A 13,709-nucleotide genomic window follows, 5' to 3' on the forward strand; every position below is an offset into this window, starting at 1 on the left:
TTATTTTCTGTTTGGATGCTATAGTTTGTCACTTTGAAACTAATGTTTCTTCTTTTACTACTTCTTGTTTTAATGGCAGGCGTGAATTGCCTTTGGCAGCAAGAACAGAATGAGAGTCATCGTCACAGGCACGATTGACGCGAGAGTCCTCATCGAAAAATCAATTTTTGTTCTATGATTTCATTTTCGTTTTCATTTCTATTCTTCACCGGAAAATTAATATCTATTCTACAATTTCATTTTTACTTTTATTTTTGTTCTTATAAGAAAATTGATTTTTATTCTATGATTTCGCTTTCATTTAGTTTTTTTCATCTTCTTCTTTCTGTATTTTATTCCTCATAGATTTCATTCTTCTTGAGATATTCTGCTCCATCGGTGTTTGTTGCGATTCTATATATATTTTTTATTTCTAGGTGTCAGGTGAGTTATTTTATTGATTACTATATATATATATATATATATCGTTGAATCGGAAACCTAATTTTCGACTGTTTAGTTTTCCAATTATGGAATTGAAACCATAATTTATTTCGTATATATTCCTAGTTTTTCTGTTTGTACTTTTTCCTAATTTTTCGCTTTATTTACATTTTGTTTTTCATTTTTTGTTTTATTATTTTATTCCTTCATTTTTGGTTTTGTTACTTCGTTTTCTATTGGTTTATTTTTCTTTGTTGTAGAGTACATCTTTTTTTTTTATACTATTTGTATGTATGAGGGTGTGACGTGGATTCATTAAGGTTAGGTTGTGAATTATTAATTTATTTTTTTACCAAAAATTAGGTTATCTTCATTTCTAATATCGACGTTTTCATTTCTAATATCGTTTTAAAATTGACACTTGTCTAGTAATTTAGGGGCTCTATTAAAATAAGATAAAATTTGAATCTAAGGTGAAATTATAATTGAATATGACCCCCTTATTCGAACAATATATTTGCTACAATTTGAATTCAACTTGCAGTTGTGATAAAAAGTTAAAAGTAAGTGTCTGAGTGATTAAGGTCATTTTGGAGTGAAATCATTACAATCGTCAAAGTTTGGGGTATTTTATAGTATAATTTAGCCAACTCATTCTTTGGGGTAAAGTTAATTCAAGTAGAAGTTATAGGACCCATATTTAATATATATAATTCATTAATTTTGATCAATTTCAAATTGGGGTATAATTGTGACAAAACATTTTAGTTGGAGTGCTTGAGGGGTTAAGTTGGATTTAGGGTGAAATTGTTACAAGACGCAAAGTTTGAAGGTATTTAATGGTTTACCCAAATTTTGAATAGACAATTGAAATCATCTTTATTCATTATTTAATAAAAAGTCTCTTACAGATTTTCAAATAAATTAATTTATTTTTTGTCATTTTAAAGTCATAAAAATGGGAGTGACTTGTTTTACCCAGTTTATGGGCTCACTATGAACCAAACCAATGAAAATTTTTTTTTATTTATTAATTTGAAGGTATTTTTAATCATACAATGAAAAAAGAAAATGAAAATAATTTTTAAAATGTTCATAGCTATAGACCTCGTGCTGACAAGTCTAATCTTAAAAATATACTATCAAGTTAGTAATTCAAAAAGCTTAATTATTTGAAACTTAAAAACTTTATAAAACTTTTTGATAAATTATAAAATTATGAAAACAACAAATTTTTAGAGTCTTCGGTATTAGTTTTTATCTTATTAGTTAGGAAGAGTTTGTATATCTGAACTATATTATTGAGTTGAATGATTAAGAAGTGTTATATCAAGAACTGATTGTCAAATGATTAAGTGGTATATAAAGTCATTTTTATAATCGTAGGAGCAATTTTATCTTTCCATACAATAAATAAATTATATTGCTTTCTTAATGAGTTCTAATAAGAAGTTTTTGTTCTTTGCACACCAAAGCATAGTCTAGTGACAAGTGTATATACAAACTGACAATATATTCAGGTTCGAATCCCTTCCCCAAATACTCTAAAATACAAAATTTGATTTGCAAATATGTAAATATAAATAAGCAACTTATTCTTAATTCAGTTCCGACAAACAAACTTATCCTGAATTAAAATTTAGGATTCGAGCCTGTAATCCACCAAACAAAACCAAAGGGTCTTGTTCATAGAATTTCTTCTTTCCTTGAGTACACATAGAAAACTTATTTAGTACAATACACAAAAACTAATGTTAATGTAGAACTTAATGCAGTACAAGGAAAAAATGGTCACCAAATAAAAGAGTAATCAGAAAAGAAAAACTCCTTGGGAAATGTACTGACTTTTAGGTGGGCTTTCCTCGATGAAGGTTGCAATTTCACATTCTACAAGTTACTTCCTCCTTCCTCTATTCTTTTTTTCTTTCTAATCAAATAAATAAATTGATTTTGCAACTAATTAGATTGACTCTTCCGATCATTCTTCTTATCCTCAAACCGTTTTTAAGTTTTTCTACTGCATTTTCCAGGATTCATCTAGTTTTGAGAATTTATTTGCTCTTGACATGAGTTCTGCAAAAGAGTACTAAGGATCAATATGAAGCGATTCAAACAACCTGTTATAATTATAATTTTTCTCCATTGCACCTACGGCTACTTGGTTAAAATTATCAACTTGCATTGCCAACTTTTGAAAATTTTCAATGTATTGCTTTAACATTTCTCTTTCTTCCCCCTTTAAGTCAAGCAAATCAAAGGAGATCTTCTTAGTGGGGATACTAATAATGAATCTAGCTTGGAACATAGAGGCAAGTTGAGAGAGAATCACCCAACAGATCCTATCTTTAATGCTCGATACCATTCTTCCATTCCTTATAGTGTCAAAGGGAAAAACTCGATACCTAAGCTCTTGAATTGTTTTGCAAGTGCATTATGGTGTGAACATTTTCTAGATTTCTTCGATCAGTCATCCCATCATACTTATCAAACACCGGCATCCTAAATTTTGGTCATGGAAAGCTCATTTCTATTGTTGGGGCTTCATACGAATCATCCTGTCAGTTTCTTCTTTTACTACTTCTTGTTTTAATGGCAGGAGTGAACTGCCTCCGGTAGTAAGACCCGCGTGAGAGTCATCGTCACAGGCACGACCGACGTGAGAGTCTTCATCGAAAAATCAATTTTTGTTCTACGATTTCATTTTCGTTTTCATTTCTTTTCTTCACTGGAAAATTGATATCTATTCTATAATTTCATTTTTTTTCTTATGTTTGTTCTTCATCAGAAAATCGATTTTTGTTTTAAAGTCATAAAAATGGGATTGACTTGTTTAGACCTAGTTTATAGACTCACTATGAACCAAACCAATGAAAAATTATTTTTTTTATTGAGTTGAAGGTATTTCTAATCATACACTGAAAAAAGAATAAAATGAAAATAATTTTTAAAATATTCATAGTCATAGATCTCTTCTAGGCAAGTCTAATATTAAAAATGCACTATCAAGTTACTAATTTAGAAAGTGAATAATTATATTTGAAACTTTTTGATAAATTATAAAATTATGAAAAAACCAAACCATGACAACATTATTTCATTTAAAATTAAATAGTTCTTAAGCATTGGAATGTCTAATTAGTTATTTAATCATCATGGCACCATGCATTATTTTGGGGAAAAAAAAAAATTTTAGTTATGTCGTTTTCTTTTGAAATTTCCTTGAGATTTCCTTTTGTATTCATCTCCTTACATATATTTTCCAATAAATTTCAATAAATTTATTGAAATAAATTTCTGAAAACAGATACATATCAATTGATTACATCTTTTTGTCTTTAAACTCATCTATTTGTTGTCACTCAATGTTCTGTTTTGTCTCTAAATTTCCATAAAAAACACGCAATAGTTAGTTGGATATTTTTTACCATACACTTGCAAAAAAAAGGATAAAATCAGAACTATTGAAGTTTTGGGCAAAGAAGTGATTGAGAAATAACATTATTTGCAGAACCTTTATAAAACAAATTCTGCAGTAAAGAAATGAACAAATTCTGCAGATTTTAAGCTTCAAAGGAGAATTGTGAAAAACATTATGAAATAGAAATTTTCACAGTGGCATAATTCATTGATCAAGTTTCACACTTAAATACAAAAAGATTAAAATGCTACAAGTATGATTTGCTGTCAATCTCATACTTGCCTATACTTTTACCCTTACTTCATTACTTATCTCATAGTTAACCTATCTAAGCCATGTTGCGGGGTCCTCCGACATGTGGGACCCACAAAAGTTTGAAGAAAAGAAAAAAAATGTTTTGTTTTGACAGTCAAAGAAGGCAAGGAGAAAAAAAAAGGAAAAGTGAACGCGTGATTAACGCGTCAATGAGAAAAAAAAAAAAGAAAAGTGGACGAGTGATTAATGCGTCCATTCGGTTGACGCGTTAATGACGCGTCCACTAAAAAAAACACACAAAAATAAAAGAATATGAATACACAATTAGTGTAGAGAATTTTAGGAAAGGGTTCTTAAAATTGGAAAAAAGAGAAAATAGTAAGGATTATAATTTTTGGGGTGTTTTTGGGAAACACTTAGAGTACCACTATTTTTATAATCTATTTTGTACCTACTATTTTTAGTGAAAGAATTATTAGGAGTTTTTGTCCCGTAGACGTAGCCCATAACAGTTGAAGGGTGAACCACGTAAATCTCGGTGTCCTTATTTTTCATCTGGCATTTATGGTAATTATTTAATTTTTTACCGTGGTTATTATTTCTGGTAGATTCGATCGTCAATATCAAATACGTAATTATTGGAGGTATATGTGGTAATAGTAATTTAATCATCATAGCACCGTGCATTATTTTGGGAAAAAAAAAATCCTTATCCTAGCATATCAAAGGATTGCGAGGTGTTAATTTATTTATAAAAAAATAGAAAAAAAAAAAGAGAACATTGCTTGTTTAGGGCCTATGTTTGGGTCAACAACAAAGTAAACTCAACTCTTTCAAAAAAAAACAAAAACTCAAAAGTGAAATTAATTGCGTTTGTCTTTAAACTCACTTATTAGTTGTTACCTTTATTATCTGTAATAAATTTCTAAAAACACATACACGTCAATTGATTACATCTTTTCGTCTTTAAACTTACTTATTTGTTGACACCTCAATGTTCTGTTTTGTCCCTAAATTTCCACAAACATGTAATAGTTAGATATTTCTGACCATATATATATATATTTTTTTTAAAAAAAAGATAAAGTCGAACTGTGTTTAAAAATTTTTAATTTAATTGATTTGATCTATAAATGGTGCCATGACTTCAGTCTAGAAAAAATTTTTCCCTATAAATATCTCTTCATCTACGTCTTAAATTCCTCAACAACATTTCTCTAATCCCTCATTATTTATAATCAACTACCTACTGATTATGCCATCCTCCTTACACAAATCTCTCTCCTTCTTCTCCCTTAATACTATGCTAGTAATTATATTATTCTTTCATGTCCTTACTTTTACTTCTACTACTACTATTCAAACTCAAGCAAATGCTCTTCTAAAATGGAAAGCTAGTCTTGATAATTAGAGCCAATCTGTCTTATCTTCTTGGTCTGCAACCAGTGCTACTCCTTGCCATTGGTTTGGTATTCACTGTCATAAGGATAAAAGTATCTCTGCAATAAGACTGGTGGATTCTCATTTAGAAGGTGCACTTCAAAATCTTGATATTTTCTTATTTCCCAAACTTATTTGCTTTAACGTTCGCAACAACTCATTTCATGGGAACCTTCCTTCCTATATTGGTAATCTTTCCAAACTCAATGTGTTTGACTTGTCTATCAATTTAATCTCCGGTATCATTCCTCAAGGTGTTGGAGTATTAAGCTTTGTCACATACTTTGACTTGTCAAGCAACCTTCTGTCTGGTTCAATCCCAACTTCAATAGGAAACTTAACAAAGCTATCAGTTCTTTCACTTTATGAGAACCAATTTTCAGGTCCTACACCTCAACAACTTGGAACTTTGACATTTCTTACGATCCTTTCATTGTCATACAATAATTTCTCTAGTTCAATCCCAGCTTCCATAGGGAACTTGACGAAGGTATCAATTCTTTATCTTCATGCCAACCGACTTTCTGGTTCCGTACCATGGGAAGTTGGAATGTTGAGGTCCGTTACTGATTTGGAATTGTCAGACAATCAACTCACCGGTGCAATCCCAGCTTCCATAGGGAACTTGACGAAGGCATCAAAACTTTATCTTTATACCAACCGACTTTCTGGTTCTATACCTTGGGAAGTTGGAATGTTGAGGTCCGTTACTGATTTGGAATTGTCAAACAATCAACTCACCGGTGCAATCCCAGCTTCCATAGGGAACTTGACGAAGGCATCAAAACATTATCTTCATACCAACCGACTTTCTGGTTCTATACCTTGGGAAATTGGAATGTTGAGGTCCGTTACTGATTTGGAATCGTCAGACAATCAACTCACCGGTGCAATCCCAGCTTCCATAGGGAACTTGACGAAGGCATCAAAACTTTATCTTTATACCAACCGACTTTCTAGTTCTATACCTTAGGAAGTTGGAATGTTGAGGTCCGTTACTGATTTGGAATTGTCAGACAATCAACTCACCGGTGCAATCCCAGCTTCCATAGGGAACTTGACGAAGGCATCAAAACTTTATCTTCATACCAACCGACTTTCTGGTTCTATACCTTGGGAAGTTGGAATGTTGAGGTCCGTTACTGATTTGGAATTGTCAGACAATCAACTCACCGGTGCAATCCCAGCTTCCATAGGGAACTTGACGAAGGTATCAAAACTTTATCTTTTTAACAACCGACTTTCTGGTTCTATACCTTGGGAAGTTGGAATGTTGAGGTGCGTTACTGAGTTGGCATTGTCAGACAATCAACTCACCGGTGCAATCCCAGCTTCCATAGGGAACTTGACGAAGGCATCAAAACTTTATCTTTATACCAACCGACTTTCTGGTTCTATACCCTGGGAAGTTGGAATGTTGAGGTCCGTTACTGATTTGGAATTGGTAGACAATCAACTCACCAGTGCAATCCCAGCTTCCATAGGGAACTTGACGAAGGCATCAAAACTTTATCTTTATACCAACCGACTTTCTGGTTCTATACCTTGGGAAGTTGGAATGTTGAGGTCCGTTACTGATTTGGAATTGTCAGACAATCAACTCACCGGTGCAATCCCAGCTTCCATAGGGAACTTGACGAAGGCATCAAAACTTTATCTTCATACCAACCGACTTTCTGGTTCTATACCTTGGGAAGTTGGAATGTTGAGGTCCGTTACTGATTTGGAATTGGCAGACAATCAACTCACCGGTGCAATCCCATCTTCCATCAACAACCTTACTCTCTTAGAAAAATTAGAAATATATGAAAATAGATTGGCAGGTCACCTACCAAATGACATATGCCTTGGTGGGCAACTTCAACATTTCAGTGCAACGGGAAACAATTTTACGGGTCCCATACCACGAAGCCTTAAAAATTGTAGCAGCTTGATAAGACTCCGTCTTGAGAGAAACCAACTCACAGGAAATATATCTCAAGATTTTGGGATATATCCACACTTAAACTATTTGGATTTAAGTGATAACAAATTCTATGGTGAGCTTTCATGGAAATGGGAAGATTTTCACAATTTGTCAACTTTGAAAATTTCCAAGAATAATATATCAGGCACAATTCCATCTGAACTCAGCAAGGCAACTCAATTGCATTTGCTTGACCTCTCATCTAATCATCTTGTGGGGAATATACCGAAAAAATTGGGAAAGTTACAATTACTTTACCTTTATCTTGGCAACAATAAGATTTCAGGTGGCATTCCTAAAGAAATTGGTATGTTACGTGATCTTTCTGATCTTAATTTGGCTGCAAATAATCTTAGTGGATCTATTCCCAAACAGCTCGGTGAATGCTCAAACTTACTCTTCTTGAACCTCAGTAAAAATGAATTCTCTAGTAATATCCCCTTAGAGATTGGCAATTTACGCTTTCTACAAAGCCTTGATCTAAGTTACAATTTGTTTAAAAAAGAGATACCAGAGCAGCTTGGACAGTTGCAAAGGCTAGAGATGTTGAATCTCTCCCACAATTTATTGTCAAGTTCTATTCCAACTACTCTTGATTACTTGATAAGCTTAACATCGGTGGATATATCCTATAACAAGTTAAAGGGCCAGATTCCTAATGTTAAAGCTTTCCGTGAGGCTCCATTTGAAGCACTGAGAAACAACAAAGACTTGTGCGGTAACAACACCAACTTAAAGACTTGTGATTCCTTCACAATCAAAAAAACCATAGGAAGAAAAGACAAAAAAGTAATCAAGCATATTGTTCTTCCAATCTTGTCCGCAAGTTTGTTTCTATTCTTTCTCTTCATAGGATGTTTTTTCATTTTCCGTCGAAGAAGTATAAGGAGAAAAGCCAAGTTAAGTAGTGAGGAAGGTGTTCATGCAATATGGAGCCCAGATAAAGATCTACAATATGAAAACATTATCGAGGCTACAGAAGGTTTTGATTCTAAGTATTGTATTGGAGTGGGAGGGTATGGAGTTGTCTATAAAGCTGTGTTGCCAACAGGTAGAGTGGTTGCTGTGAAGAAACTTCATAACCAGTCACAAAATGATGAGATGTTAAATGTGAAAGCATTTGCAAATGAGATTGTTGCACTGACAAACATTCGCCATCGGAACATTGTGAAGTTATATGGATTTTGTTCTCATGCTAAACACTCATTTTGATTTATAACTTCATAGAAAGAGGAAGTTTGAGAAAGATATTATGTGATAAAGAACAAGCAAAGGAGTTAAATTGGAGTAAAAGGCTAAATGTTGTTATAGGAATAGCTAATGCATTGTCTTATATGCACCATGATTGCTTCCCTCCAATTATTCATCGAGACCTTTCCAGGAACAATGTCCTACTAGATTCAGAATTGGAAGCTCATGTCTTTGATTTCGGTACAGCAAGGCTCTTGATGCCCGATACATCAAATTGGACTGCATTTGCCGGAACATTTGGATACACAGCTCCAGGTAAACACCTTGACATCTTAATTAGTCTAAAATATATGTATTTGACATATTTTGCACCATTATCATTATTGTAAACTGATGGGTGTATTGGAAATTTTTCTAGAGCTAGCTTACACAATGGTAGTCAATGAAAAATGTGATGTCTATAGCTTTGGTGTGGTAACACTGGAGATAATAATGGGCACACATCCAGGAGATTTCATTTCATCTCTTTCGTCATTTTCAGCAGCAACGAACCAGCAAACCCCATGGAAAGATGTGATTGACCAATGCCTACAAATTCCTCAAAAAAGAGATGCTGAAGGCTTGATTTATGTTTCCAAACTTGCATTTGCATGTTTGAGTGTGAATCCTCAATCTCGGCCAACCATGGAACAAGTTTCTTCAAAACTAGTTGCTAAATGGCATCCATTAACAAAGCCATTTTCTGAAATCAAATTAGGAGAGCTTTTGCTTCAAGATGGCCAAGCTGGCTAATCCTTTATTATTGTTCATGTGTACATAAATTTCATCTATGATCTCTTCTTTTTTTTTTTTTTTTTTTTGGTCAAACTACTCAATAAAATAAAAAGGTGCATGGTGAATGGGGTCTCTTAATTTCTTTCTTTTTTTGTTTTTTTAAGAATGGAAGTCTCTTAATTTACATATGAACAAAGTATTTTATAGTTCATGTTTTATATTTTTTAAAAGAAGTTTAGGTTTGTATATTCATTTATGATGTAAGTTTTATCGAGCTTATTACACTTAAATTGTTTGAATAAATGCTTGTGTAGTTGTGTGTAACATTACAATAATCGAATGAACCTTTAAATTGGAAAATTCTTTTTTGTCATTTTTATTCTATGTCATATTTTTTAAAAAATGATTTAATTGCGTTAATATGTGGAGATTTATGATAATATATACGATATTGGTAAAAAAAAAAATTGATAATTATGGAAAATTTATGCTGATTGGTATTTGTATTATTAGTGGAAGCAAAAAATTAGAGATTTATGATAATTTATAAGAAATTAGTTCAAATTCAAAATTGCAACAAAATTTATGATAATTACGGGAGGTTATTATAATTAATATTTGTGTTATTTGTTATGATAATTATGGAAGATTAATGATAATTAATATTTGTGTTATTTGTTTAATGGCATGATCTATATTACAACGAAACATTTATAATAATAGGATTATAAAATCAACAACCATAAAAGAATTCAAACTATATGAAAAAAAAAATACTCAATCCGTCTCATTTTATTTGCAGGATTTGACAAAACACGCATATTAATAATTTAGTCAATAAAAGTTATTTTACCATTTTCTATCCTTAACTAATTAAGATATTAATAAAAATCATTCATTCAATCAATAATCATGAAGATTATTATGAAAAAAGTAATTATTTACATTTCTAAATTTAAAAACCTTACAAACATTTTAGACATCCAAAACAGAAATAACAAGCAAATAAAATAAGTCGAAGGGAGCATGTATTAATTATAATTTATATATTTTAATTGTACAAACTGTAAAATGTACTAATATTGAGTAACTAGTTGTGCAGGTCTTTTATCTATTTAGATTAGAAATTTGAAAGCTAGTTTTATTTAAACTTTAAAACTTTATAGAACTTTTTATACATTATAAAATTATGAAAAAGCCAAACAATGATATCATTTTATCTATGACAACAAGCCTTGGGGAGTCGCTCACCGAAACACTAGCATATTGGGCAGACCAGATGTCACGATCCGTTTCCATGAGCCAGACCGGCACTAGGCCTAGATAAGCTTAAGGTCCCAAGGCCTGTAATAAGCTTAAACTACAAAATTCAACTATATCAATATCAATTTCAAACATTCAGCCATATTGCCATACACCATAAATCTCATAATTATTTTATACTTTGGCCCAAATTTAACATCTTAAACATTTTATAGTTCGGGCCCATCTTGTAATTCACTACATTCATTATATGGGCTATCGGTTACATGCACTTAGAAAAATAATTAAAACATTTATGGGTTCATAAATCGTTATACCTATTTTAATACATGATTAGAGGTACATAAATCCTACGACTGCGGAGTTCACTAACAGATTAATATAAATAAGTTTGAGTACATATAACTACATAATTTAAATAACTACTAATTTTAAAAGTTATTTTTTTCTATCTTTGCGGGGAACGAGACAGAGCTTTAATCGGGACAAGAAGTATTTACTTCCTAAAAAAAATATTAAACAAAAGAAATGTTAGTTTAATAATAATTATTGCATAACACAAGCATTTACACCAAATGCTTCCTAAAATACTAAAATAAGCATTCATCCAATCAAACACATGACACATCATCAGCACTCACAAATAATTACACCTTCAAGTAATCAAACACGTGGAAATTGGTATGTGGCGTTACCAAAACCCCCGATGAGCCGTCCTCACACGTGGCACATCCTCTCATAATGTGTACACTAAGGAGCTAATCCCCCATACATGGCCGACCGGTCTAATCCTCACTTGACCAACTCTCTCATTTTTCTTATACTCTATTTTCATTTCCATACCAATAGACGGTCATCCTGTGGTTTTCCATATAATCCATATCATTAGATGCACACGGGGACACCGTTCTTCCATACATGACTGAAGGTATCAAAGACCATCCTCACAAATTCATGGTGACCCACTTCATCCCAATTCCACACAAACAAGGCATAGCAATATCACAATACAAATAATCAAACATCGTATTTAAATGCAACACATTAACAACAAAAATTATGCAAATGTACAAATAGACTTTCATATATAAATACAAATAAACAAAAGAGTATTAAACACTAATAATATAATAATTGATATTAAAAAAAATAAACAAGTAAATAAATAAACAAATAAAGACGAAGCATTGTATAATAATGAGTTTATGTATGATGCATATGGTATATATACTACCTATTACTACTTACATTGCTAAATTGGAAAAACACCCTAATTTCGGGTCCTAACTTATTGAAGCAGTGAACAACTAGAACGATCTAAATGAATGGCATTCGAAGGAGAGAAGAGAATTGAATTGAATTAAGTACTCTATTTTAAATATATCAAGTTAAAGAATTATTCCAAATAAACATATTAACTTAACCATTAAATATAACTAGCGTAGATCCCAGCAAAATTTCGATAGATCCTCCCCTAAAATTAGATTAAAACCAAATGCTTAAGACTACAATTCAACAATAAATTCTCAAAGCCCATCCATCGAGCAATTCACAACAATTAATCCCGTCTGCCATAACCATCATTCATTCATCTAAACATTTACTCAATTCACACAGCCCATCCGACTTAGACAACATTTATTAACCATTAAGCACACATATATGCATTTAATAATTCTAAGATTCTAAACCAATTAATTAATCACAATCGGCTACCATAAATACTGTAAACCAATCAAAATTAATTTATTTATAACAGACTAAAATATTCTATTTATATATAAAACTATTCAAATAATCTAATTTCTTGTTATTTAATTATATCTACTTCAATAATCAACTAATCTAACATAAAAACTAAAATATCCACTTCCTAGCAAAAATTAAATCTACTACTTCAAGTATTCCAATTTATCTTTCATGTTTCCATTTATAATATTTATTCTAAATGACTAGTATTCTTAAATTTTCAGAATTAAGTAAGTTTATCTATAGAGGTTTTCCAGGGGAATCACATTCAATTAACTATTTATAAGGAATAGACTAAATCAACAAATAATCTTAAATTTGAAATTTATATAAAAAATTAGAAATTGGTCTAAGAGGGTACCAATAAAAAATCGGACTACAATTTCTCGAAGAAAAGTTGATTCTGCCGCTTGGGGCCCACCGGGGATTCGCCGGCCGGCCGCCGGACCGCCGCCGCCGTCGCCGTGTGCCCCGGCCGGTAAATCCCAAATAACCCAGAATTTTGTAACACTTACACCAAAATGCTCGAAACCACTCGTAGAAGCTGAATAATTTGGTGTCGTTTTGAGGAGATAGTGGCTCGTTTGGCCGGATCGACCGCCACAGCCATCTCCACGCTGCCGTTCATGGTGGTTTCAGTTCCCTCCACCAAATCCGTCGATTCTTGGATGGAAAATGTTCACACAAGAGGGAGAAACTGATCAGAACTCACCTTGAGGCCTTCAGCCGCTTGAATCTAGCTAATCGTCGAAAATCAAAAATTAGAAGTTGTCAGAGGTGACAGTCTCATTTCGCGCCATTGGGGACTCTTGCTGCGTGAAAGGAAGCCAGAAACGTGATCGGCGGTTCTTTGGGAACCGATCGCCACTCGCTCTCGTCGTGCGATGGTCGGAAAACGGGAAGGGAAGGAGAGGGAGGAATGGCGCCGCTCGAGACCCAGGAAGAAGAAGAGAAAGGAAAAAAAAAAAAAAAGAAAAGAAAAGGCTGGTTTCTAGAGTATTCCGGTTCGATCCGAACCGGTTTGCTTCAATTCAGTGATTTGGCTCAGTCTTTGCTTGTTTAAGGATTTTTCACCTGATTTTCGAAAAATTCAAACTGATTTACAGGTCTGGTTTAGTAATAAAAAAATATTTTTGCTAAATCTCATCGTTTAAAATTTAAAATTAAATTTTTAAATGCAAAATTTTTTTAAAAAAATTTTCCGGATCGTTTCACCAGAACTATTTGAAA

The 13,709-nt window shown here is 32.4% G+C and overlaps 2 protein-coding genes, 1 long non-coding RNA gene and 1 pseudogene across 3 annotated transcripts; 3 read left to right on the plus strand and 1 right to left on the minus strand.

Annotated features, from left to right (window-relative positions):
- Window positions 1-5,341: 5,341 nt before the first annotated feature.
- LOC149494911 (uncharacterized) lies at window positions 5,342-6,717 on the plus strand (annotated as a pseudogene).
- Window positions 6,519-8,743, plus strand: LOC149494912 (uncharacterized). Its single transcript, XM_089724454.1, has one exon. It carries the CDS (start codon window positions 6,519-6,521, stop codon window positions 8,712-8,714), a length of 2,196 nt encoding a protein of 731 aa, XP_089580580.1. The 3' UTR covers window positions 8,715-8,743.
- Window positions 8,744-8,821: 78 nt separating this feature from the next.
- On the plus strand, window positions 8,822-9,717 carry LOC149494913 (MDIS1-interacting receptor like kinase 2-like). Its single transcript, XM_089724081.1, has 2 exons — window positions 8,822-9,008; window positions 9,112-9,717. The coding sequence occupies exons 1-2, from the start codon at window positions 8,837-8,839 to the stop codon at window positions 9,483-9,485; spliced, it is 546 nt and encodes a 181-aa protein (XP_089580207.1). The 5' UTR covers window positions 8,822-8,836; the 3' UTR covers window positions 9,486-9,717.
- A 1,240-nt stretch (window positions 9,718-10,957) lies between these two features.
- Window positions 10,958-13,610, minus strand: LOC149494914 (uncharacterized). The gene is made up of 2 exons (XR_016321598.1): window positions 12,841-13,610; window positions 10,958-11,233 (listed from the first exon to the last, which is right to left on the minus strand). It is a non-coding gene; the product is annotated as an uncharacterized LOC149494914 (long non-coding RNA).
- Window positions 13,611-13,709: the final 99 nt, after the last annotated feature.

Source organism: Jatropha curcas, chromosome 7 (genome assembly GCF_041381405.1).
Source record: "Jatropha curcas cultivar XTBG-Jc1 chromosome 7, XTBG_Jcur_1.0, whole genome shotgun sequence".
In the NCBI taxonomy this organism is placed as follows: Eukaryota; Viridiplantae; Streptophyta; class Magnoliopsida; order Malpighiales; family Euphorbiaceae; genus Jatropha; species Jatropha curcas.